The sequence below is a fragment of the Myotis lucifugus genome, unplaced genomic scaffold (assembly GCF_000147115.1).
Source record: "Myotis lucifugus unplaced genomic scaffold, Myoluc2.0 scaffold_185, whole genome shotgun sequence".
Classification (NCBI taxonomy): domain Eukaryota; kingdom Metazoa; phylum Chordata; class Mammalia; order Chiroptera; family Vespertilionidae; genus Myotis; species Myotis lucifugus.
The window spans coordinates 507,108-533,323 of record NW_005871233.1 but is presented as its reverse complement, the minus strand read 5'-3'; the positions used below and the strand labels follow the sequence as shown (position 1 = coordinate 533,323).

The following is a 26,216-nucleotide window of genomic DNA, read 5'->3' as shown; positions in this document are numbered from 1 at the left end:
TAATATGCAAACTGACCCTAACAGCAGAACGACTGGGAATGACTGGTCACTGTGCACACACTGACCACCAGGCGGCAGATGCTCAATGTAGGAACACGGGGAGCTTTGCTCAGCTACAAGCCAGGCTCATGGTTGCGAGTACACAGGTGGTGGTGGGAGCCTCTCCCGCCTCCTCAGCAGTGCTAAGGATGTCCGACTGCAGCTAGACCTGCTTTCCGCTGGCAAGTGGACATCCCCTGAGGGCTCCCAGGCTGCCACAGGGATGTCCGACTCCAGTTTAGGCCCAATCCCCAGGGGAGCGGGCCAAAGCCAGCAGGTGTTCATTCTCCAAGGGGTCCCAGACTGCGAGAGGGCACACGTCAGGCTGAGAGACCCTCTCAAGTGCATGAATTTTTGTGCACCGGGCCTCTAGTGTGTGTGTGTGTGTGTGTGTGTGTATATATATATATATATATCTACTATCCAAAGTGTCCCCTTGGGAGTTTTATCAGGAGACTGGGAGTTCAATCGCTAGCTATGATGTGCACTGACCACCAGGGTGCAGCACAGAACAAAGGAAGGCCCCAGCCGGCAACCAGAAGTCCCCAATCCACCCTGATTTCCAGCCAGGCCTAGGGACCCTACCTGTGCACAAATTTCTTGCACTGGGCCTCTAGTATGTGTGTGTGTACATGTATATATATACATACATATATATATACACACACACACACACACACCCACACACACTAGAGGCCCAGTGCACAAAACTTTGTGCACTCAGTGGGGTCCCTCAGCCCAGCCCGCTCCCATTCACAGTCCAGGATCCCTTGGGGGATGTCCACCTGTCTACTTAGGCCCACTCCCCGGGGGATCAGGCCTAAGCTTGCAGTCAGACATCCTTCTGGCAGCCAGGGAGCCCTCGGGGTCTAAACCGTTAGTTGGACATTCTTAGTGCTGCCACGGAGGTGGGAGAGGCTCCTGCCACCACCACTGCACTGGCCAGCTATGAGCCAGCTTCTGGCTGAGTGGCACTCCCCATATGGAAGTGCACTTACCACCAGGGGGCAGCTCCTGCATTGAGCATCTGCCCCCTGGTGGCCAGTTTGCATCATAGCAACCGGCCATTCTGCCGTTCAGTCAATGTGCATATTAGCCTTTTATTATTATTATATAGGATGTCCTCATTTCCCCCCCTTTGCCCCCTCTACCCAGCTCTTGCCCCCCACTTCTCTCTGGCCATCACCATACTGTTGTCTGTGTCCATGGGTTGTGCATATGTTTTCTTTGGCTAATCCCTTCTTTAAATTCACTTTTTAAAATTTTTATTTTCAGATAAGTGCTTATAACTGCACTATTATATATTTTCTATTATATCATTTAGAATTGATATTTTTAATTGAACCCTTGTAAATTTTAGCACAATTTAATAAATTATGCTAGAAGCAATTAGATTTTTCATATAATGCAGATACATTTCAATTAATATTTTATTAATTTTTAATTTTTTAATATTTTAATTTGAAATAATCTCATACATGTAAAAAAAACCTATAAAATACTACAGCATATTATATGTACCCTTCACCCAATTTCTTAGGTGTTAATAATTTAAACATAGCCATTATACAACTAACAAAATTTGGAATATATATTTTTTATAATCTCTTTAATGTTACTTAATCCATTTACTTTGCTTTTGTTAGTCTTCACCCAAGGATATTTTTCCATTGAATTTTAGAGAGAGTGAAGGGAAAGGGAGAGACACATTGATTGGTTGCCTCCTGCACATGCTCTGATAGGGACTGGGGATCAAGCCAGCAACTGAGGTACATGCCCTTGACTGGAATCGAACCTGGGACCCTTCAGTCACGGGCTAATGCTCTATCCACTGAGCAAAACAGGCTGCAGCTTAATTCATTTACTTTTAATCTGTATGTGTCTTTATATTTAAAGTGGGTTTTGTTTTTGATTCACCCTCATAATCTGTCTTTTAATTGGTGCATTTATGCCACTGACTTTCAGAGTGCATACTGATAAAGTTACTACTATATCAGGCGGCTTCTGGGGTTTCTGGGGCCGGGTTGCCTTGCCGCCTGGGACTGGATCCGGTCCCGGGCGGCAAGGCAGGCCGGCTTCTTTTTAAAATTTTTTTTTTATTTAACTACACACAAGAAATACTTTGATAGAATCTAAAATAACAAAATAGTTGAACAACCTTTTTTTTTTAGATTTACATTTGTATAGAAACAATCTGTGGAACTCCTCACCTCAAAACTAAGGTATCTAAAAACAGGGATTCATCAGTGTTGCTTTAAATAAGTATGTGGTTAAGAGTTGCAGTTCCCATTTTTAACTGAAATGTGTCTCTCTGCTGCTTCCCTTGGGTCCAAAGCTTAAGGCCTTAGGAAAGTGGCCGAGGGAAAAAGGGTGGCTGCTCTCCTATCCTTCTTGTGTGTGGAGGACATTGATTGGAACAGGGTTGTCATGGAAGCCAGGAAGTAAAGAAATCAATTGCTCATCTCTAGTTGCCAAGGGTCAAAGTCATAGCGCGTCTTTCCACAACTCCCTATCTGTAGATGTAAAGTTCCGTTATAATGGCCCAAATGCTGTCCCCTCCCCGTGCGCTCCTCGCCTTCACTAATCATGTCAGTTATTATAGGTAGGCTGTGGCTACGGTCCATACGTCCTCCCCAAAGGCCGGTCATTTTGTCACATTTAGGTATCATTTTTTGCATTATGTCACTTAGATGCTGTGTCTTGTGCCCAGTTAGGGTCTACCACCCACTAAGAAATGCCTCACCCCGCCCTCGAATCCCCAAAGTGCCTAAGAGTGAAGACCCCCTGGAGACAGTGACTTTGGTGGAGCACCTCCCAGAGATGCCTAGATCATGCCATTGATCTTAGTCCACTCGTAGATGTCCTGTTCGCACACTATGTCAGAGTTGATGAGCAGGTATCTGTTGCCAATGCAGGAATGCTTCTGGCAGGCGGCACATTTGAAACACTCCAGGTGATACACCTTGTCTTTCACCCGCATCGTCATCTCATAGGCATGGATCCGCTTGTCACAGGCGGCGCAGAGACCATCTTGGCCGAAAAGCCCGAAATAGTCCCTCCGGCAGAGCTTGTGGCCCAGCTTGTAGTAGAGACGCCACCTCGCCCAGCCGGCACCCAAAGAGGTCACAGCTGAGACAGTCCTCGTGCCAGTACTGGTCGATGGCCTTCAGAAAGTAGCGGTCCCCGATGTTCTGATGGCAGCCTCCACATGTCAGCAGGGATGGGGGAATCTGTAGCACCTCATCCACAGGCTCCTCAGACGGGTCCAGGCTCTTCCTCTTGATGGCCGAGGACATTGGGGAGGGAGGTGGCGTGCCAGGCGGTGGTGGCGCTCCCTTTGTGGCTCGGTGCTGGCCGGCAGCTGGGACTCGGACCCCCTGGAGTGCTCAGGCACCACCGCTCCTGCGCCAGGGCGCTCCGGTGGCGAGCTCACCCCTCCGTGCTCAAGGACAGTCACCGCGCTCCCTGCCTCTCCACCAGTTCCTTCAAGTCCAGGATGGAAAATAGCTTCTTTTCAGAACTGTTGTTCCAAAGATGATGTAATTCGGTGGCTTCTCCAATCAGATCGAGGCTGTCACTCCTCTGCCTCCTCATCTAATTGCCCTTCTTCACACCTGTTGTTAGTTCCTGGCACCTATGCCACCTCCTTTCCCTGCCTGGACACTCACAGGTCCTGGTGGACAGCAACGCCTAGGGCTGATGGGGTATATCCTTCCCACTTCTGCTCAAGGCCAGTTGCTGTTTGTTGAGTGTGTTGCAAACCCGTGGTTGGGGGAGCTGGGCCCCCTGTAGCCTGGTTGTCTATCTGATGGGTGGAGTCTTTGCTCCTGCAGTGAGCTCTCACACCGCATGTGCTCTGAGTGGAATCTCCAGATTTCCAGGGGAGGTCCTCTGTGCTGTGCCAGACGGCAAGGCTGGATGGCCCCCATCCTGCTCAGACCCTCAGGCCCTGGCTCAGAATGTCGCAGGCTGGCTTCTGGGGCTTCTGGGGCGGCAAGGCGGGGCCAGGCCTGCCCTGGATGGCGGTGTGCTGGCGGCTTGGCTGTCCCACCCTGCCTGCAGTATGCAAATTAGCCGCCATCTTTGTTGGCAGTTAATTTGAATATTGCGCTGATTAGCCAATGGGAGGTGTAGCAAAGGTATGGTCAATTACCATGTTTGTCTATTATTAGATAGGAGAGAGAGAGAGAGAGAGAGAGAGAGAGAGAGGGAGAGAGAATGAATGGGAGAAGGGTTTGACCTGGAATTCAGGAAATTGAATGCTGGACTCTGCTAAAATTCACTCTTCTTATGTATAAACTTATATTATTATTTAATTAGTCAATGGCCTCTCAATCTTATCCAACAATGTTCCCCTAATAGTAAAAAATAATGGATGCCTATTTTGGGGGGCAGTGGCAGGGGAAAAAACAGTTACTCTATGGCTGGCTTTGAAATAATCTTTCTTTAAAAAAAAGATGTTATGCTGAGGCCGGTTTGGCTTAGTGGATAGAGCGTCGGCCTGCGGACTGAAGGGTCCCGGGTTCGATTCCGGTCAAGGGCACGTGCCTGGGTTGCGGGCACATCCCCAGTGGGAGATGTGCAGGAGGCAGCTGATCCGATGTCTCTCTCTCATCGATGTTTCTGACTCTCTATCTCTCTCCCTTCCTCTCTGTAAAAAATCAATAAAATATATTTTAAAAAAAAGATGTTAATTTTGTAGTCTTCCCCATAATGCATGTATTTGCTCTGAGGAAAAAAAATCATTTATTTGCCAATAAACATAACTTTTTCCAGATCATCAAATTAGTGTTCAAGTAATAAATAACTTGACCATCCATTGTTTTTTCAGTTACACAATGCTCTTTGTCTAGTCAAACTCTTACAGACACTGAAACACAGGTACAAGAAAAGTACATTTTACATAAAAAAAATCCAGTCAGTCATGCAACTACACTGAATTATGGCTACAAAACAAACAAGGCACAATAGCAGAGGTCCCTACTCTATCAGGCAATCCCACACAGTTATAAAAAATATGCCAAAACCATGTGTCTTCAAGTACGGATCACCCCACACCCAACAGCAGGAAGAATCACACAAGGGGAGAAATGAACCCGGCCACTGAGGGACTCAGGGCGCCTGACAACATCTCGCGTTGTTTCACACACATTCACACACCTAAGGGCCAGGCGAGGCACAGAAAGGGTCTCTTGCTCATCGGAGGCTCTGGCTGGTCGCCGCCCCGCCCCGCACCAGCTCGTCCCCTGCACTGGACCCGCCGGCCCGGTCCACCCTCTGGTCCCATGGGACCTCGGGTCTCGGCCCGCCCCCCCCGCCCCCCCCACGCGCTGGCGCCCGACGCCTGCGCCTTGCGGCCCTGGGCGCCAGCGGGTCCGCTAGGTGGCTGTGTCTTTTAGCGTCTTCGCCGGCCGGCCACAGCCTTCCGGTGGTTGGACTACATTTCCCAGAGCCCCCGCTTCCTAAGGCGGCTTCCTTTCCGTTTGTTCGCGCGACTTGGGGGCCTCGCTTTGGGGGAGAGCTGTTTCTGTGGAGGAGCGAGGGCCAGCCCTGGTGGGACCCGCGAAGCCGAAGTCGCACTGGACCCCGAGGGCGATCCTGAACTGCACCTTCTGTCGAGGTGGGCGGCAGTGCTCGGAGGAAGAGACGGTGTAATTTCTTGTGTGGCCGTGTCTCTTGTGGATTTGTATTGTGAGACAAGCATGACGTGTGGGTGACTTGTCTAAGTGAATGGGCGTGCGCGACGGTGGTTTTGTGTTTAAGTGTTTGTGTGAGTTGTTTATGACTCTGACGGTTTGATAATACGGCTATGATTGGTGTTGTTACAGGTCCGCGACAGTGCTGTTGTGAAAGGGTGTTTAGATATTCTTGTGTCACTTTGAGGTTGTGGATGTGATCGTATCATGTGTATTACTGGGGTTTTCCTGTGACTTTGAGGTGTTACAAATGTTGCTGTGGTTTAGTGTTTGTGACTGCTTTTTCCTCGACCTGGTACTTGGTTGTGTTTTTCTGACTGATTGTATGACCGTGTGGCTGTGTTGTCTTCGAGATTGTGAAAAGAGTAAAATTGCTGCTGTGAAAGGGTGTTTTGGGCCATTGTGTGTCCCTGACAGGGTGCTTGGATGTGCTTGAATGAGGTTGTGTGTATACTCTGTGTATGATAGGATTTTGTTTAAGACTAGGTGATCTGACCGTATAGTATTAACATGGTGAATGTGACTCTGGCTGTGTGGCTGGAAATGGGATTGTGTCCCTTTGTGTCATCATTTGTATATTTTATGGTCTGTGCCCATATGAGAGTTCAGTGGGATACAGAGGTAAAATTGTCTTTTGGTATTTCTGGGGTTTATTCTGGGGTAGAGTCGGTCTGTGGGTCATGAGTCCCACCTGGCTTTGTCCTTCCCTGAGGACTTCTTTCTCTTCTGGCCACAGTGAGGACCCTCTCTCTTTCCCCCATTCAGACATGGTCTCTATTGATTGCTTTATTCTGTATCCTTACTTCACCCTGGGATTGCAGTTGTAGGTTCCTTGCTGCTTTCTGGTGCCTTCTCACTTTGGGTATTGGATGCAAGAAGTGACAAGAAGTCAGAAATTTGAGCCTGTGAATGAGTTATTTCTAAGTCACAGACCTGGTCTTGAGATGAGAATTTTAGAGCTGGTAATACCTTAAAGAAAGGCCACTTATAAATGTAATGGGCTTTCAGAGAGTGTGCTGTATGAGGCAAGCCACACACTTAAGAACTTGTAACACTCCCCTGTAGGGGTCTGTTTCCAGTGTACAACTTTGAATCCAGAAATAAATTCTGGCCCAAGACAGCTGTGATTTTCTTTCTGATACAGAAAGTGGAGGACTGTTTTGACTGCTCTCCATGTTAAATGAGGGTAGATTGGGGGATGGGAGACAGACGAAGGTATGGTCTAATTTAGAATATGACCTAAGAAAGGCCTCGTATTTCATAATTCCATTTTCTTTTCCTGAGAGTAGGGCCCAGAGGAGGAAAAATGGCTGTTATGCATTCAAAAGCAAAGTCCAGGGTGAGTAGATGTTTTCTCTATTTCCTGATCTCCCTTTGTTTGTTACAGGACATAGGAATCTTTTTCTCTTTGAAATTTCCTAGCTAAAGTGTTTTCGAATAATGCAGGAACAAGGCAGTTTTCTATAGATTGGGAGCAAGGAATATGAGCAGTAAATTGTGATAGATGCTTCCCAATATTCGTTAAGTTAAGGAATAATGGCTTTGAAATTCATATTTCTGACATAGCAGCATAGTTTTTTTTAACATTTTAAAATTTTCAAATGTACACGAAAGTATAATGAACCTGCTAAAAATTATCACTTGCCAATCTTATGTAATTTATTCTGTCTTCAGTTCAAAATCTGTCAGTTTCTGCTTCATCTATTTTGAAGCCCTACTATTAGGTACATAAATATTTTAGATTACATGTCCTAATGGTGGATTGGCCCCTTTAATCATTATGAAATAGTATCCTTTATCCAGTAATATTCTTTGCTTGGAACCTCTACTTTGTTTGATAGTTAATGTAGCCACTCCAGCTTTTTACATTAGTGTTAACATGCTGTATCTTTTTCTATCCTTTTACTTTTAACCTATTTGTATTCTGATGGTTAAAGTGCATTTCTTTTAAAAAAAATTATAATTATTATTTGAAAGTATGACAGATGTCCCCTTTTTCCCTCCCTGCACTCATTTCCTCTGTCTCTGTTTCCACTGCCCCCTCCCCCCAGGCTTTTACCACACTATTGTCTGTGTCCATGGGTCATGCATATATGCATATAATTCTTTGGTTAATCTCCTCCTCTCCTCCCCGCCCTGCTGCCTACCCGCTTTCCCTCTGAGATTCAGCAGTCTGTTCCATGCTTCTATGTGCATTTCTTGTTGGCAGCATTTAGTTGAATCTTTAACTTTTTATTTAATATATATATTTTTTATTGTTGATAATATTACAGATATCTCCCATGTCCCCCCCCCCTCCCCTTCCCCCTCTCCTCCCAGCCCGTTCCCACCACCCCAGGTCTTCACTACCCTATTGCCTGTGTCCATGGGCTATATAAGTACTTTGGTTTATCTCTTCACATCCCCCCAACCCCACATCGAGGTATGTCAGTCTGGTCCATGCCTCCCTGCTTCGGGTCTTATTTTGTTCGTTAATTTTGTTCATTAGATTCCATAAGTAAATGGGATCGTGTGATATTTATCTTTCTCAGATTGCCTTATTTCACCTAATATAATATTTTCCAGGTCCATCCATGCTGCCCTAAAGGATAAGAGGTCCCTCATTTTTACAGCTGCATAGTATTCCATAGTGTAAATGTCCCACAGTTTTTTTTAATCCATTCATCTACTGATGGGCACTTGGACTGTTTCCAAATCTCAGCTATTGTAAATAATGCTGCTATGAACATAGGAGTATGTATATTCTTTCTGATTGGTATTTTGGGATTTTTAGGATATATTCCCAGAAGTGGGATTTCTGGGTCAAACAGAAGTTCCATTTTTAATTTTTTGAGGAAACTCCATACTATTTTCCATAGTGGCTGCACTAATCTGCATTCCCAACAGCAGTGAACTAGTGTTCCCTTTACTCCACATCCTCGCCAGCACTTGTTGATTTTTTGATAATAGCCATTCTGACAGGTGTGAGGTGATATTGTGGTTTTAATTTGCATTTCTCTGATAATTAGTGACTTTGAGCATATTTTCATGTGTCTCTTGGCCATTTCTATGTCCTTTTTAAAAAATATATATTTTATTGATTTTTTACAGAGAAGAAGGGAAAGGGATAGAGAGTTAGAAACATCGATGAGAGAGAAACATCAATCAGCTGCCTCCTGCACACCTCCCACTGGGGATGTGCCCGCAACCAAGGTACCTGCCCTTGACCGGAACGAACCTGGGACCTCTCAGTCTGCAGGCTGATGCTCTATCCACTGAGCCAAACTGGTTAGGGCTGTATGTCCTTTTTGGAGAAATGTCTGTTGAAGTCTTCTGCCCATATATATTTTTTAAAGATATTTTTATTGATTCCAGAGAGGAAGGGAGAAGGAGAGAGAGATAGAAACATCAACCATGAGAGAGAACCATTGATCGGCTGCCTCCTGCAAGCCCCCCACTGGGGATTGAGCCTGCAACCCAGGCATGTGCCCTTGACCGGAATCAAATCCGGGACCCTTCAGTCCACAGGCCAACACTCCATCTACTGAGCCAAACAAGCTAGGTCTGCCATTTTTTAATTGGATTGATTGCCTACTTTTTGTTGAGTTGTATAAATACTTTCTTTCTTTCTTTCTTTCTTTCTTTATTTATTTAATTGATTAAGTCAGTGGTTCTCAACCTTCCTAATGCCGTGACCCTTTAATACAGTTCCTCATGTTGTGGTACCCCAACCATAAAATTATTTTCGCTGCTACTTCATAACTGTAATTTTGCTACTGTTATGAATCGTAATGTAAATATCTGATATGTAGGATGTATTTTCATTGTTATAAATTGAACATAATTAAAGCATAGTGATTAATCACAAAAACAATATGTAATTATATATGTGTTTTCCGATGGTCTTAGGCGACCCCTGTGAAAGGGTTGTTCTACCCCCAAAGGGGTCGTGACCCACAGGTTGAGAACCACTGGGTTAAGTTATTACATATGTGTCCTTATCCCCAAGTTTCCCCCTATCACCCCCCACTCATGCCCTCACCCCCCTGTTGTCTGTGTCCATTGGTTAGGCCCATATGCTTGCATATAAGTCCTTTGGTTGATCTCTCCCCCTTACCCCCACCCTCCCCTACCTTCCCTCTGAGGTTTGATGGTCTGATCGATGCTTCTCTGTCTCTGGATCTGTTTTTTTTCATCAGTTTATGTTGTTCATTATGTTCCACAAATGAGTGAGATCATGTGGTATTTATCTTTCTCTGAATGGCTTATTTCACTTAGCATAATGCTTTCCAGTTCCATCCATGCTATTGCAAATGGTAAGAACTCCTTTTTTATTGCAGTGTAGTATTCCATTGTGTAGATGTACCATGGTTTTTTAATCCACTCATCTATTGATGGGCACTTAGGCTGTTTCCAAATCTTAGCTGTGGTGAATTGTGCTGCTATGAACAAAGGTGCATATATCCTTTCTAATTGGTGTTTCTAGTTTCTTGGGATATATTCCTAGAAGTGGGATCACTGGGTCAAATGGGAGTTCCATTTTTAGTTTTTTGAGGAAACTCCATACTGTTCTCCACAGTGGCTGCACCAGTCTGCGTTCCCACCAGCAGTGCACTAGGGTTCCTTTTTCTCCACATCCTCGCCAGCACTTGTTTGTTGATTTGTTGATGATAGCCATCTGACAGGTGTGAGATGGTACCTCATTGTCTCTTTGATTTGCATATCTCGGATGATTAGTGACTTTGAGCATGTTTTCATATGTCTTTTGGCCTTCTGTCTTCTTTCGAAAAGTATCTATTTAGGTCTGTTGCTCATTTTTTGATTGGGTTGTTTATCTTCCTTTTGTTAAGTTGTATGAGTTCCCTGTAAATGTTGGAGATTAAACTCTTATCAGTGATAACATTTGCAAATATATTCTCCCATGCAGTGGGCTTTCTTGTTGTTTTGTTGATGGTTTCCTTTGCTGTGCAAAAGCTTTTTATTTTCGATGTAGTTCCATTTGTTTATTTTCTCTTTAGTTTCCATTGCCCTAGGAGCAGTATCAGTGAAGAAATTGCTTTGGCATATGTCTGAGATTTTGCTGCCTGTGGATTCCTCTAGTACAGGGGTGGGCAACCTTTTTGTGAGTGGGTGCCCAAACCAGCAAAATCTCTGACTCAAAATTCTTCTGCGTGCCAACCCTAATTTTTTGAGAACATGTTACGCCTACTTGATATCTCTTAAGGTGTACGTATGTGAAGAACTTTGAAGAAATAATAAAATTCATTCGAGCGACAAAAACACAGTATATGTTTTTGCCAAGTATCATTGGCAAATATGTTCTACCAGTTTTTTAATCCATTACATGTACACTGATAGTCCAACAGAAAACTTTATGACTCCGTTTGATATTATCAGTGGGACTTTTGCTGCTGCATCACTGATGACAGAGATTTTACATCAGGTTTATATTTTGTGACCTTCAGAGATATGCACGAGCTACTACTTTCATCCATCAGGCTACTCCTATTACGAGACTTAACAAAATTCATCACTGAGAACAAAGATTCACAAGCGTATGTGGATGAAACCAAAACACTGGTCGGATCTAGGAAGGCAGGGAGAGTTAAGGCAGAGGCATAGAAATTGCTCTTCCCCTCTCTCATCAATCCATGTCTATGGTCTTTTTTAAATTTTTTTTAAAAACTTTATTTTCACAGAATACATTTCACATTAAAGATTCTCACAGTGGGAAAAATAACAATTTATTATTTAAAGTTTTATATTTGTGGATATTATTTTGGGACAAGTAAAATGAACATATTTGAGGAGTTAAGTCTGTTTAGAACATGTAATACTTTGGTACCTTTACAGGGGTACCTCTTCCCTGCATGGAACTTCTCTACATTCAGAAGTTCTCCAGGCTCTTTTACCCAGGCTTTAGAAATTAGTAATGTGAAATATCAGCATTTCCTAACTTTAAAGTTTCCCAAAGACATATAACTTTCAGTAACGGTATCAACTAAACAAAGGGGGAAAGTTTTCAAACATTAAGTGCTGCATAAGTTTCTGCAGTTTTTACTTATTAATTAATAGTTTTTCCTTTCTCCATAACTCCTAGGACAAATATAGCAGTTTGATTAGGTATTGAGAGTAATAAAACTGAATTCCCTTTAAGAGTTCAGTAAATTATAATGCAAAAGCTCATATATAATGTTCAGTTACATTGTGAGTCTTGAGAAGCTGGAGGACAACCTCATTCACTCGCCAGAATGTGGAACTCTGTCTCACAATTTCTTGGATACAATTCCTCTCAAACCTTTTCCTCACAGATTAAATTCTAAAACTAGCCAGGTGATTAGGAGAAGAGATTTATCTCACCAGTGGACTTATCTGTTATTTCCTCCTTATTGTGAGATGAATGGCATGACAGAGCAGAGGCAAAGAGGTGTACAATCAATTTTCAAGGTAGTAAGTCAAGAAGGCCAGAGCTTCCACAGCATCGCAACAGCTTTGCAGATGCCCACATCGTGATAGTTGAAATAACAAAGCCCAGCAAAGGTGAAAGCCGACAGTGCCAAGAGGCCTGCCTTGGCAGCTTTCTGCAATGCATCCTTTTGAACATAGTAACAACTTGTCCAAGGCCCCAATGACTATGGAGAGAGAGGACCGCAGCCAGGGAGTAGTCCATCGCAGTAGAAGGATTCAAATACGCAGCTGGAAGTAGGCCCAGGAGCAAAACACTGACAACCCTCTCACCAGTCCAGTGGAGAGACGCAGCCTTGGAACCAGAATGGCGGCTGGGTGACAGGTGAATGTGCTGTATTCCACACCATCCTGGGGTGGGTTGGTCCTGGAGAAATGCCGAGATTTGAGCAGGTCTCACCACTGGGGTTCGGAGGAAGAGAGCTAGGCCTCCTCGGGCATGTCTATGGTCTTTAAGATAACTTGTTATGTAAAATTATTTATTTATCTAAGGTGCACCTACACTGAATTTATCTGAAGAATAAAAAAGTCGATATTAAGAAAAAAATTGTAAATGGAAGTTTATAAGAGAGGGTTTCGCGTGCCAGCAAAAGTTACTGGCGTGCCATGTTTGGCACGCGTGCCAGGGGTTGCCCACCCCTGCTCTAGTATTTTTATGGTTTCCCATCTTATGTTTAAGTCCTTTATCCATTTTTAGTTTATTTTTGTGTATGGTGTAAGTTAGTGGTCTAGTTTCATTTTTTTGTATGTATCTGTCCAATTTTCCCAACACCATTTATTGAAAAGGCTGTCTTGACTCCATTGTATGTTCTTGCTTCCTTTGTCGAATATTAATTGAGCATAGTGGTTTGGGTCGATTTCTGGGTTCTCTATTCTACTCCATTGATCTATATGTCTGTTCTTGTGCCAGTACCAGGCAGTTTGAGAACAGTGGCTTTGTAATACAGCTTGATATCTGGTATTGAGATCCCACCTACATTGTTCTGATTTTGCAGGATTGCTGCAGCTATTCGGGGTCTTTTTTTATTCCAGATGAATTTTTGGAGAGTTTGTTCTATGTCTGTGAAATATGCTGTTGGTATTTTAATGGGGATTGCATTGAATCTATAGATTGCTTTGGGTAATATGGACATCTTGATGATGTTGATTCTACCAATCCATGAACAGGGTATGTTCTTCCATCTGTTTAAGTCTTACTCTGTCTCCTTTTTCAGTGTCCTGTAGTTTTCCAGGTATGGGTCTTTTACCTCCTTAGTCAAGTTTATTCCTAGGTAGCTTTTTTTTTTGTTGCGATAAGTACTTTATATATTTTGGATATTAACCCCTTATCAGATGTATCATTAGAAAATATATTCTCCCATTCACTGGGTTTGCTTTTCAATTTGATGGTGGTTTCTTTTGCCCTTTAGAAGCTTTTCATTTTAATGTAGTCCCATTAGTTTATTTTCTCCTTAGTTTCCTTTCTCCTAGGAGATGTGTCTGTAAACATATTGCTGCGTGAGATGTCTGAGATTTTATTGCCTATGTTTTCTTCTAAGATTTTTATGATTTCATGCCTTACATTTAAGTCTTCTCTCCATTTTTAGTTTACTCTTGTGTATGGTGTAAGTTGGCGGTCTAGTTTCATTTTTTTTTTTGCATGTGTCAGTCCAGTTTTCCCAACACCAATTATTGAAGAGACTGTTTTTACTCCATTGTATGTTCTTGCCTCCTTTCTCAAATATCAATTGACCATAATAGTGTGGGTCAATTTCTGGGGTCTCTGTTCTGATCTATTGGTCTATATGCCTATTCTGATGCCAGTACCAGCCTGTTTTGGTTATAATGGCTTTGCAGTATAGTTTGATATCCATTATTATGATCCCTCTTCTTTCTCAAGCTATTCAGGGTCCTTTTTGGTTCCATATAAATTTTTGAAGTGTTTGTTTTAACTCTGTGAAGTATGCCATTGGTATTTTACTTTTATTTCATTTTATTTTTTAAAATTTATTTTTATTTATCTCAGAGAGGAAGAGAGAGGGAGTTAGAAACATCAATGATGAGAGAGAATCATTGATCAGCTGCCTCCTACACGCCCCTACTGGGATTGAGCCTGCAACCCGGGCATATAGCCTGACTGGGAATCTAACTATGACCTCCTGGTCCATAGGTCAACACTCAACCACTGAGCCATGCTGGCTGGGTCTGCCATTTTTATTTTAATAGGGACTGTGTTGAATCTATAGATGTTAATTCTTTCAATCCATGAACATGGTATATGCTTCCATTGTTTGTATCTTCCTCTATTTCTTTTTTCAATGTCCTATAGCAGTGGTTCTCAACCTTTTTAATGCCGTGACCCTTTAATACAGTTCCTCATGTTGTGGTGACCCCCAATTTCATTGCTACAAATTGAACATAATTAAAGCATAGTGATTAAACACAAAAAAATATGTAATTATATATGTGTTTTTCAATGGTCTTAGGCGACCCCTGTGAAAGGGTCGTTCGACCCCCAAAGGGATCGCGACCCACAGGTTGAGAACCACTGTCCTATAGTTTTCCAAGTACAGGTCTTTTAATTCCTTGGTTAAATTTATTCCAAGTAGGTATCTTATTTTTTTTTGTTGCAATGGTAAATGGGATTGCTTTTTTAGTTTCTTCTTATAACAGTTCATTATTGGTGTATAAAAATGCCATTCTTTTGTGGATGTTGATTTTGTAACCTGCTACCTTTCTGAATTCATTTACTAAGTCTAGTAGTTTCCTGATGGATTCTTTAGGGTTTTCTATGTACAATATCATGTCATCTGCGAATAATGAGAATTTTACTTCCTCCTTTCCAATTTGGATGCCTTTTATCTTTTCTTCTTGTCTGATTGCTGTGGCTAAGACTTCCAGAACTATGTTGAGTAAGAGTGGTGAAAGTGGACATCCCTGTCATGTTCCTGTTCTTAAGGGAAACACTTACAGTTTTTGCCCATTGAGTATTATGTTGATTGTAGGTTTGTCGTATATGGCCTTTATTATGTTGAGGTATGATTCCTCTATTCTTACTTGACTGAGAGTTTTTATCAGAAAAGGGTGCTGTATTTTGTCGAATGGGTTCTCTGCATCTATTGATATGACTATGTGGTTTTTATCTTTCAATTTGTTTATGTGATGTATCACATTTCTTGTGAATATGGTACCAGCCTTGCATCCTTGGAATAAATCCCACTTGGTCATGGTGTATGGTGTTTTTTTTTTTTTAAATTTGTGATTTATTTATTTATTAATTTTTTTTTTATTGATTGAGGTATTACATATGTGTCTTTATCGCCCATTGCCCCCCCCCCCAAGCCCCCCACTCATGCCCTCAACCCCCCTGGTGTCTGTGTCCATTGGTTAGGCTTATATGCATGCATACAAGTTCTTTGGTTGATCTCTCCTCCTTACCCCCACCCTCCCCTACCTTCCCTCTGAGGTTTGACGGTCTGATCGATGCTTCTCTGTCTCTGGATGTTTTTGATCATCAGTTTATGTTGCTCATTATCTTACCTAATAATAGACAAACATGTAAATTGACCGTCCCTCTGCTATGCTCACCAGCAAATCAGGAGAGTATGCAAATTAACCCAACAAAGATGGCGGTTAATTTGCATATGTAGGCGCGAAGTGGCAGAGTGAAGACTGAAGGCTCTGGCTGGAGCAGGGAAGATTGAAGGATCCGGCCAGAGCAGTGAAGCAAAGGCCTGGGTCCTGGGTGCCGGAAGAAAACCGGTGCCAGCAGCCAGAGGAAGGGAAGGCCTATTGCATGAATCTCTTCGTGCAACAGGCCTCTAGTATTCTATAAATGAGTGAGATCCTGTGATATTTATCTTTCTCTGAATGGCTTATTTCACTTAGCATAATGCTCTCCAGTTCCATCTGTACTGTTGCAAATGGTAAGAACTTCTTTTTTACCCCAGTGTAGTATTCCATTGTGTAGATGTACCAGTTTTTTAATCCACTCATCTGCTGATGGGCACTTAGGCTGTTTCCAAATCTTAGCTGTGATGAATTGTGCTGCTATGAACAAAGGTGCATATATCCTTTCTAATTGGTGTTTCTAGTTTCTTGGGATATATTCCTAGAAGTGGGATCACTGGGTCAAATGGGAGTTCCATTTTTAGTTTTTTGAGGAAACTCCATACTGTTCTCCACAGTGGCTGCACCAGTCTGCGTTACCACCAGCAGTGCACTATGGTTCTTTTTTCTCCACATCCTCGCCAGCACTTGTTGTTTGTTAATTTGTTGATGATAGCCATTTTGACAGGTGTGAGATGGTACCTCATTGTCGCTTTGATTTGCATATCTTGGATGATTAGTGACTTTGAGCATGTTTTCCTATGTCTCTTGGCCTTCTTTATGTCTTCTTTTGAAAAGTATCTATTTAGGTCCATTGCCTATTTTTTGATTGGGTTGTTTATCTTCCTTTTGTTAAGTTGTATGAGTTCACTGTAAATGTTGGAGATTAAACCCTTATTGGTGATAACATTGGCAAATATGTTCTACCACGAAGTGAGCTTTCTTGTTGTTTTGTTGATGGTTTCTTTTGCTGTGCAGAACCTTTTTATTTTGATGTAGTCCCACTTGTTTATTTTCTCTCTAGTTTCCATTGCCCTAGGAGCTATATCAGTGAAGAAATTGCTTCAGCATATGTCTGAGATTTTGCTGCCTGTGGATTCCTCTAGTATTTTAATGGTTTTTCGTCTTATGTTTAAGTCCTTTATCCATTTTGAGTTTATTTTTGTGTATGGTGTAAGTTGGTGGTCTAGTTTCATTTTTTTTGTATGTATCTGTCCAATTTTCCCAACACCATTTATTGAAGATACTGTCCTCACTCCATTGTATGTTCTTGCTCCTTTGTCAAATATTAACTGAGCACAGTGGTTTGGGTCAATTTCTGGGTTCTCTATTCTATTCCGTTGATCTATATGTCTGTTCTTGTGCCAGTACCAGGCAGTTTGAGAACAGTGGCTTTGTAATACAGCTTGATATCTGGTATTGAGATCCCACCTACATTGTTCTGATTTTGCAGGATTGCTGCAGCTATTCGGGGTCTTTTTTTATTCCAGATGAATTTTTGGAGAGTTTGTTCTATGTCTGTGAAATATGCTGTTGGTATTTTTTTAAAAATATATTTTATTGATTTTTTACAGAGAGGAAGGGAGAGAGATAGAGAGTTAGAAACATCGATGGGAGAGAAACATCGATCAGCTGCCTCCTGCACATCTCCTACTGGGGATGTGCCCGCAACCCAGGTACATGCCCTTAACCGGAATCGAACCCGGGACCCCCCAGTCCGCAGGCCGACGCTCTATCCACTGAGCCAAACCGGTTCTGGCATGCTGTTGGTATTTTAATGGGGAGTGCATTGAATCTATAGATTGCTTTGGGTAGTATGGACATTTTAATGATATTGATTCTACCAATCCATGAACAATGTATGTTCTTCCATCTGTTTATATCTTCCTCTATCTCTTTTTTTCAGTGTCTTGTAGTTTTCCAAGTACAGGTCTTTTACCTCCTTAGTTAAGTTTATTCCTAGGAATCTTAATATTTTTGGTGCGATGGTAAATGGGATTTTTTTTGTCTCTCTTTCTGTAAGTTCACTATTGGTGTATAGAAATGCCAGATTTCTTTGCATTAATTTTGTATCCTGCTACATTGATGAATTCATTTATTAAGTCTAATAATTTTTTGATGGAGTCTTTAGGTTTTTCTATGTACAGTATCATGTCATCTGCGAATAATGACAGTTTTACATCTTCTTTTCCAATTTTGATACCTTGTCTACTTGCTATAGGTAGCACTTCCAGAACTATGTCGAACAGGAGTGGTGAAAGTGGGCATCCTTGTCTCGTTCATGTTCTTACGTGAAATGCTTTTAGATTTTGCCTATTGAGTATGATCTTGGCTGTAGATTTGTCATATAAGGCTTTTATTATGTTGAGGTATGATCCCTCTATTACCATTTTGCTGAGGGTTTTTATCAAGAAAGGGTGTTGGATTTTGTCAAATGCTTTTTCTGCATCAATTGAAATGAGTATATGATTTTTACCTCTCAGTTTGTTTATGTGATATAGCACATTTATTGATTTGCGGATATTGTATCATCCTTGCATCCCCAGGATAAATCCTATTTGGTCATGGTGTGTGATCTTTCTGATGTAATGCTGGATCCGATTTGCTAGGATTTTGTTGAGGATTTTGGCATCTATGTTCATGAGGGATATTGGCCTTTAATTCTCTTTCATTGTGTTGTTTTCAGCTGATTTTGCTATTAGGGTAATGCTGGCTTCATAGAATGAGCTTGGACGTGTTCCTTCCTCTTGAATTTTTTGGAATAGTCTGAGGATGATAGGTTTTAGTTCTTCCTTGAATGTTTGGTAAAATTCCCCCATGAAGCCAACTGTCCCAGGCTTTTGTTTGCTGGAAGCCTTTTTATGACTGCTTCAATTTCTTCCGTAGTTATTGGTCTGTTGAGATTTTTAGATTCTTTCTGGTTGAGTTTTGGAAGGTTGTATTTTTCTAGGAATATGTCCTTTTCCTCTAGGTTGTCTAGTTTGTTGGAATAGAGTTGTTCATAGCTGTTTTTAACAATCCTTTGTATTTCTGTGGGGTCCGTTGTTATTTTGCCTCTTTCATTTCCGATTTTGTTTATCTGGGTCCGCTCTCTTTGCTTCTTGGTGAGCCTGGCTAGAGGTTCATCAATCTTGTTTATCCTTTCAAAGAACCAACTCTTCGTTTTATTGATCTTTTGCATTGTTTTTTTGGTCTCTATGTCATTTATTTCTGCTCTAATCTTTATTATCTCCTTCCTTCTGCTCACTCTGGGCTTTTTTTGTTGTTCTCTTTCTAATTCTTTGAGTTGTAGAGTTATATGATTTACTACCATTTTTTCTTGCTTTTTGAGGTAGGCCTGTAGAGCAATAAACTTCTCTCTCAGGACTGCGTTCAATGTGTCCCATGGATTTTGGATTGTTATGTTTTTATTGTCATTCATTTCCAGGATGTTTTTAATTTCTTCATTTATCTCTTTGGTAACCCAATCATTGTTTAATAGCATGCTATTCAGCTTCCAAGTGTTTGAATTTTTTTGATTGTTTTTTATTGTGGTTTGTTTCTAATATTATGCCATTGTTGTCTGAGAAGATGCTTGATATGATTTCAATCTTCTTGAATTTGGAGAGACTTTGCCTGTGGCCCAATATGTGCTCTATCTTTGAAAATGTCCCATGTGCACTCGAGAAGAACGTATATTCCATGGTTTTGGGTGAAATGTTCTGAAGATGTCCGTTAAGTCCATCTGATCTAGTGAGTCATTTAGGATTGATGTTTCTTTGATGATTTTTTGTCTAGAGGATTTATTTAGTGATTTCAGGGGGGTATTAAAGTCTCCTACTATGATTGTATTGTTGTCGATCTCTCCCTTGATATCTTCCAGGAGTTTTTTTTATGTATTTGGGTACATATATGTTAATCAGGGTTATATCCTCTTGTTGTATCGATCCCTTTAGTATTATGATGTGGCCTTCCTTATCTCTTGTGTTGGCCTTCACTCTGAGGTCTAAATGAAAAAAAAAAAAGCTGGGGTAGCAATACTTCAGATATAAGTATTGCTACCCCAGTTTTTTTTTTTTCCATTTCCATTTGCCTGAAAGATATTTTTCATCCCTTCACTTTCATTCTTGTGAGTCCCTTGTTCTGAGGTGGGTCTCTTGTAGACAGCATATATATGGGTCATGTTATTTTTATCTATTCAGCCACTTGATGTCTTTTAAAAAAATATATATATTTTATTGATTTTTTTTTTGTTTTACAGAGAAGAAGGGAGAGGGATAGAGAGTTAGAAACATCAATCAGCTGCCTCCTGCACACCCCCTACTGGGGATGTGCCTGCAACTGAGGTACATGCCCTTGACCGGAATCGAACCCAGGACCCTTTAGTCCACAGGCTGACGCTCTATCCACTGAGCCAAACCGGTTAGGGCCACTTGATGTCTTTTGATTGGAGCATTTAGTCCATTTACGTTTAAAGTTATTGATAGGTGCTTGTCTGTAGCCATATTTATTTTTTGTGCCTCTGTTCCTTCTTCCCTTTGTATTTCCTCTTTTTACACCAGTCCCTTTAGCATTCATTTCTTGCATTGCTGGCTTCGTAGTGATAAATTCCCTTAGCCTTTTTTTTTTTTTGTCTGCGAAGCTCCTTATTTACCCTTTAATTTTGAATGATAGCGTTGCTAGATAGAGTATTCTTGGATTCAGTCCCTTGCTTTGCATCACTTTGTAAATTTCCTTCCATTCTTTTCTGGCCTGATGTGTTTCTATTGAGAAATCATTTGTTAATCTAATGGGAGGTCACTTGTACGTAACCTTCTATCTCTCTCTTGCAGCCTTTATGATTCTCTTTTTGTCCTGAACATTTGCCGTCATAATTATGATGTGTCTTGGTGTGGGTCTTTTCTGGTTCATCTTGTTTGGGACTCTCTGGGCTTGTGTGACTTTTTTCTTTCCCACATCCGGGAAGTTTTCTGACATTATTTCTTCAAATAGGTTTTCTAACCCTTGTTCCTCTTCCTGTCGTTCTGGCACCCCTATTATTCATATGTTGCTTCATTTCATGTTGTCCCAAAGGTCCCTTAGGCTCTCCTCCTGTCTTTTAATTTTTTTCTCCAGTTGCAGTTCAGTTTGAGTGTGTTTTGCTTCCTGTCTTCTAATTCGCTAATTCGGTCATCCACTTCTCCTAGTCTACTGTTGAAACTTTCCACGGTGTTTTTGTATTGCAGCTATATCATTCTTTATTTCTTCTTGATTCTTACATAAGTTGTTGAATTTTTTCATCCATCTGGTTTATGAACTGTATGACCCTTATTCTGAATTCTTTTTCTGACATATTGCATGCCTCCATTTTACTTAGCTGCTTTTCTGGTGATTCCTACTTTTCTTTCCTTTTTTAAAAAAATATATTTTATTGATTTTTTACAGAGAGGAGGGGAGAGGGATAGAGAGTTAGAAACATCGATGAGAGAGAAACATCGATCAGCTGCCTCTTGCACGCCCACTACTGGGGATGTGCCCGCAACCAAGGTACATGCCCTTGACCGGAATCGAACCTGGGACCCTTGAGCCCGCAGGCCGACGCTTTATCCACTGAGCCAAACCAGTCAGGGCCTTTTCTTTCCTTTGGTGGTTTCTTTGTCTACCCATTTTTGCTCTCACCGAAGGATCTAGTTGTGTGGTCATGCAGGGGTTGCTCCTTGGGTGGCAGTGGCTCCTCGGGTGGCGTCCGCTCCTCAGGCTGTCGCAGCAGTGTCTGCTCCTCAGTTGGTGGTGGCTCCTCTGGTGGGTGCTGTTCTCAGCAGTGGTGGCTCCTCTGGCTGGTGGGGGCAGGGTGCTTTTGCAGCTCCTGCTCCTTGGACAGGATCAGGCTGCTCATGAGGCTGCTGCTCCTTGGACGGTGGCTGGCTGCGCACAGCTACTGCTCCTCAGACTGGGGCAGGCTGCTGATGGAGCTGCTGCTCCGCAGGAGGGGGCAGGCTTCTTGCACGGCTGCTGCTCCTGGGACAGGGGCAAGCTGCTTGTGAGCTGCTGCACCTCTGGTGGGGGCGGACTGCTCTCGGGGGCTGCCGCTCCTTGGACAGTGGCGGGTTGCTCGCAGTTCTGCTCCTCCTCGTACAGGGGCAGGCTGCTTGCACAGCTGCTGCTCCTCATTTGGGGGCGGGCTGCTCACACGACTGCTGCTCCTTGGACGGGGGCGGGCTGCTTGTGTGCTGCTGCTCCTCGGATGGGTACGGGTTGTGTATGGCTGCTGCTCCTTGAATGGGGGCGGGCTGCTCACGTGACTGCTGCTCCTCGGATGGAGGTGGGCTACACTGAAGGCTGCTGCTCATGGGATGGAGGGGGCTGGCCATTCGCACAGCTGCTGCTCCTTAGATGGGGGCAAGCCGCGTGAGGCTGCCACTCCTTGGCCTGGGGTGGGCTGCTCATGGGCTGGTGCTCCACGGACAAGAGCCAGCTGCTCACGTGGCTGCTTCTTGCGTGGTCACAGTGTCCTGAGCTAAAGTGTTGGGCCAGTCAGAGGGTGGCATGCTTCGGAACTCACAGGACCCTTCACCTGGGGTGGCTGGTGTCTCAGTGACCATGAGACTGCACCCGAGGCCTCTGAGGAAGAGCCGGCCACTCCGGGACTATTTGCAATGGTGGCAGAGGCTGCCTAGTTAGGCGAGCCTGGTTAGCTTTCCCCCGAAGGTCCTGCAGGATCTAACTATTCCTCACTAACACACCCACACGACCACACACTCCTCTTTTCTCAGTCACTCACGCTCTCTCACTGCTGCCTTCTTCCTGCCTCTGTAGCTGTTTCTGGAGTGTTATTGACCCATTCATGGATGGAGTCTCCTCTCCAGGTATCTGGTTATGTGGCTTTCTCTCAAGCATATTGGCCAAACAGGATAAAATTCACCTCGACAAGACATGACACAAAGGGAACAAAACACGAATGTACTCACGACACTGATAACCCCAATATAAGTGACCACCAGAGAAAAGAGAATTAGGGGAGAGAAAAGAGAGCACAAATGATATCGAAGAGAGAAAACATGGTATGAGAGAAAAGAAAAAGAAGAAAAAGGAAAAATATATATATATTTGGGGAGAAAACACCAGAGAACAAACAGGTAAACCAGAACATACAAACACCAAGTACCCAGTAAAGAGGGTGGGGGCAGAATCATATATACAGAAAGTAAGGTTAAGAATTGGATAAATATGGAGAGGACCTCAGTTCTGTATAGAGGAAGTAGAAAGAGGATGAATGGATAAGAAGAAAGAGAAAGAGAAGAAAATAATAATAATAATAATAAAATTAAATTGATTAAAAAGTAGGATTAAAAAATAAAGTAAAATAAATTCGAATGAATGAAAAATAATGTGAAAAGAAATAGAAAATAAAGAAACAAATGAGAAAAGAAAAAGAAAAAAAGAGACAAAGTAATAAAATAAAATAAAAATGAAAAAGTGAAGTGTCGTTCCTTTGGCTGGTTTAAGATCCCACTCTTCTGTACTGTCTGTGGCTTCTCAGTTTCCTGTTGCTGGGACTGAAGGCCTCTCTTTAGGCCAGCACCTGTGGACTCTGAGGGACTATTCGGATTTTTTAAAAAAATTATTCTTTGTGCCACTCAGGGTGTAGTCTGGGTGTGGCTGTATTGGTTGCCTGGAGACTGCAGAGAGGGGCTATCTCTTCAGGAGAAAATGGCTACCTAGGTCGCGAGTGTCAGGTATGACTCAGTGACAGACTTGCGGTCACCTGTCCTGGACCCTCTCCTCACCCCAGCCTCTCCCCAGACTCCACAAGTCCTGCACCTGCTCCTGCACCTCAGCCACAGGTGAGTGTTTGTGTTTGAAAGGTCCTATGAACTAGGTTCAGTGAACAAAAGCAAAGACCAAAAAGAGGGGAAAGAGCTGTGCCTGTGTGAACCCCTCTCCTCCCTGCACAGTGCGGTCTGGGCAGCCATCCAGAATGCCCCCTCTGGGCTCAGTCTCTATGACTGTGGACCCAGATCTGGAATCCCCTGCTACCAGCAGTCCTGCAGACCTTTCCACAGTCAAGTCAGACGCTGTGGCATGCACACATGCCACAAAAGACAAGGCCTCAGTGCCATGCAGTTTGCCTCTGACCCTCTGGGCTTAGAGGTCTCAGTTCTCTCCAGCCCAGGTCCCTGATTTTACTGTTCTCCAGGTGTCCTCTTTCCTTCCCGGCTGGGGATTGTCTCACCAGCTGTATATACTTCACCAATTCTGGGTGGATGTTATTTGATTTAAGTTGCTTGTTCTATCTGCTCTGGGACAAGGCTCGGGACACATCCGTCTATTCCACTGCCATTTTGTCTCTGTGTATGATCTTTTTAATGTATTGCTGGATCCGATTTGCTAATATTTTGTTGAGGATTTTAGCATATGTGTTCATCAGGCATATTGACCTGTAATTTTCTTTCTTTGTTGTGTCTTTATCTGGTTTTTGAATTAGGATAATGCTGGCTTCATAAAAAGAGCTTGGAAGTGTTCCTTCCTCTTGAATTTTTTGGAATAATTTGAACAGGGTAGCTGTTAGTTCTTTGAATGTTTGGTAAAACTCACCTGTAAATCCATCCAATCAAGGACTTTTGTTTGCTGGAAGTTTTTTTAGTGCTTCAATTTCATCAGTTGTTATTGGCCTCCTCAGGTTTTCTGATTCTTCCTGATTGAGTTTTGGAAGATTGTATACTTCTAGGAATTTGTCCATTCCATCTACATTGTCCAGCTTGTTGGCATATATTTGTTCATAGTATTTATATTTCTGTGGTGTCTGTTGTTATATTGCTTCTTTCATCTCTGATTTTATTTATTTGGGTCCTCACTTTTTGTTTCTTGATGATTCTGGCTAGCAGTTCATCGATCCTGTTTATCTTTTCAAAGTAAACCCACTCTTGGATTTATTGATCTTTTGTACTGTTTTTTGTTTGTTTGTTTGGCTTTTTGTCTCTATGTCATTTATTTCTGCTCTGATCTTTATTATTTCCTTCCTTCTGCTTTCTCCAGGTTTTTCTTGCTGTTCTCTAATTCATTTTGTTTTAGGATTAGATAGTTTATTAGTCCTTTTTCTTGTTTCTTGAGGTAGGCCTGTAGTGCTATGAACTTCCCTCTCAGGACTGCTTTTTCCATGTCCCATAGGTTTTGGGTGGTTGTGTATTCATTTTCATTTGTTTCCAGGAAGTTTTTAATTTCTTGTTGATCTCATTGGTAACCCATTCATTGGTTTAGCTTCCATGTATTTCAGTGTTTTAGAATTTTTTTATTGTAGTTGATTTCTAACTTTATCCCATTGTAATCTGAGAAGATGCTTGGTTTTATATCAATCTTCTTGAATTTGTATAGACTTGTTTTTTGTGCCCTAACATGTGGTCTATCTTTAAAGAATGTTCCAAGTGCACTTGAGAAGAATGCATATTCTGTTGCTTTAGGGTGACATGTTCTGTAAATATTGGTTAGATCCATCTGATCTGGTGTGTCTTTTAAGTCCTCTGTTTCTTTGTTAATAGTTTGTCTGGAATATCTATGCAGTGATGTCAGTGGGGTGATAAAGTCTCCTACTATGACTGTTGTTGTTAATCTCTCTCCTAATGTTCATCAAGAGTTTTTAAATGTACTTGGATGCTCCTATATTGGGTGCATATATGTTTACAAGGGTTATATTTCCTTGTCAAATCATTCCCTTTAGTATTATGAAGTGGCCTTCCTTGTCTCTTGTTATGGCCTTTGTTTTGAGGTCTATTTTGTCTGACATGAGTATTGCTATGCCAGGTTTTTTTTCCCCTTTCCATGTGCATGACTCATCAAAGAGAAACAAAGAGAGAGGATCCAAATAAATAAAATCAGAAACGAAAGCAGAGAAGTAATCACTGACACCACAGAACAACTATATGCCAACAAGTTTGACAATGGGGATGAAATGGATAAATTCCTAAAAAATACAATCTCCCAAAACTGAACAGGAAGAATCAGAAAACCTGAATAGGCCAATAACAACTGATGAAACAGAAGCAGTTATTAAAAAAATCCCAGTACATAAAAGCCCAGGTTCAGATGGCTTCACAGGGGAGTTTTACCAAACGTAGAAAGGAGAACTAACACCTATACTCCTCAAGCTATTTCAAAAAATCCAAGAGGAAGGTACACTCTCAAGCTCTTTTTATGAGTACATCATTATCCTAATTTGAAAACCACATAAAGACACTACAAAGAAAGAGAATTACAGGCCAATATTCCTGATAAACAGATGCTAAAATCCTCAACAAAATATTAGTAAATCGGATCAAGCAATATATTAAAAAGATCATACACCAACCAAGTGGATTTATTCCAGGGATCAAGGCTGCTACATATTTGTAAATCAATAAATGTGATACATCACATACACAAATTGATAGACAAACATCACCTGGTCATAATCATAGATGGCAGCAAAAGCATTCTGATCGAAATCCATACCACCTA

General features: G+C 42.1%; 1 protein-coding gene and 2 pseudogenes across 5 annotated transcripts in view; 1 reads left to right on the top strand and 2 right to left on the bottom strand.

Moving 5' to 3' along the window:
• Positions 1–2,138: 2,138 nt before the first annotated feature.
• LOC102434528 lies at positions 2,139–6,136 on the bottom strand (annotated as a pseudogene).
• Positions 5,390–26,216, top strand: part of LOC102434942 (zinc finger protein 420) — a 70,500-nt gene continuing 49,673 nt past the window's right edge. For 2 of the 5 annotated variants that reach the window (XM_014462580.2, XM_014462575.2), the window contains exon 1: positions 5,390–5,659. Coding sequence is in view for 1 of the 5 variants with exons in the window: in XM_014462572.2 (XP_014318058.1) it covers positions 7,042–7,074 (33 nt within the window). In the remaining 4 variants the exon portion in view is untranslated. Of the gene's footprint in view, positions 5,660–7,024; positions 7,075–26,216 lie in introns of those variants that run through there. The other 3 variants (XM_014462572.2, XM_023760588.1, XM_014462579.2) reach the window with 3 other exon arrangements.
• On the bottom strand, positions 11,570–21,896 carry LOC106698470 (annotated as a pseudogene).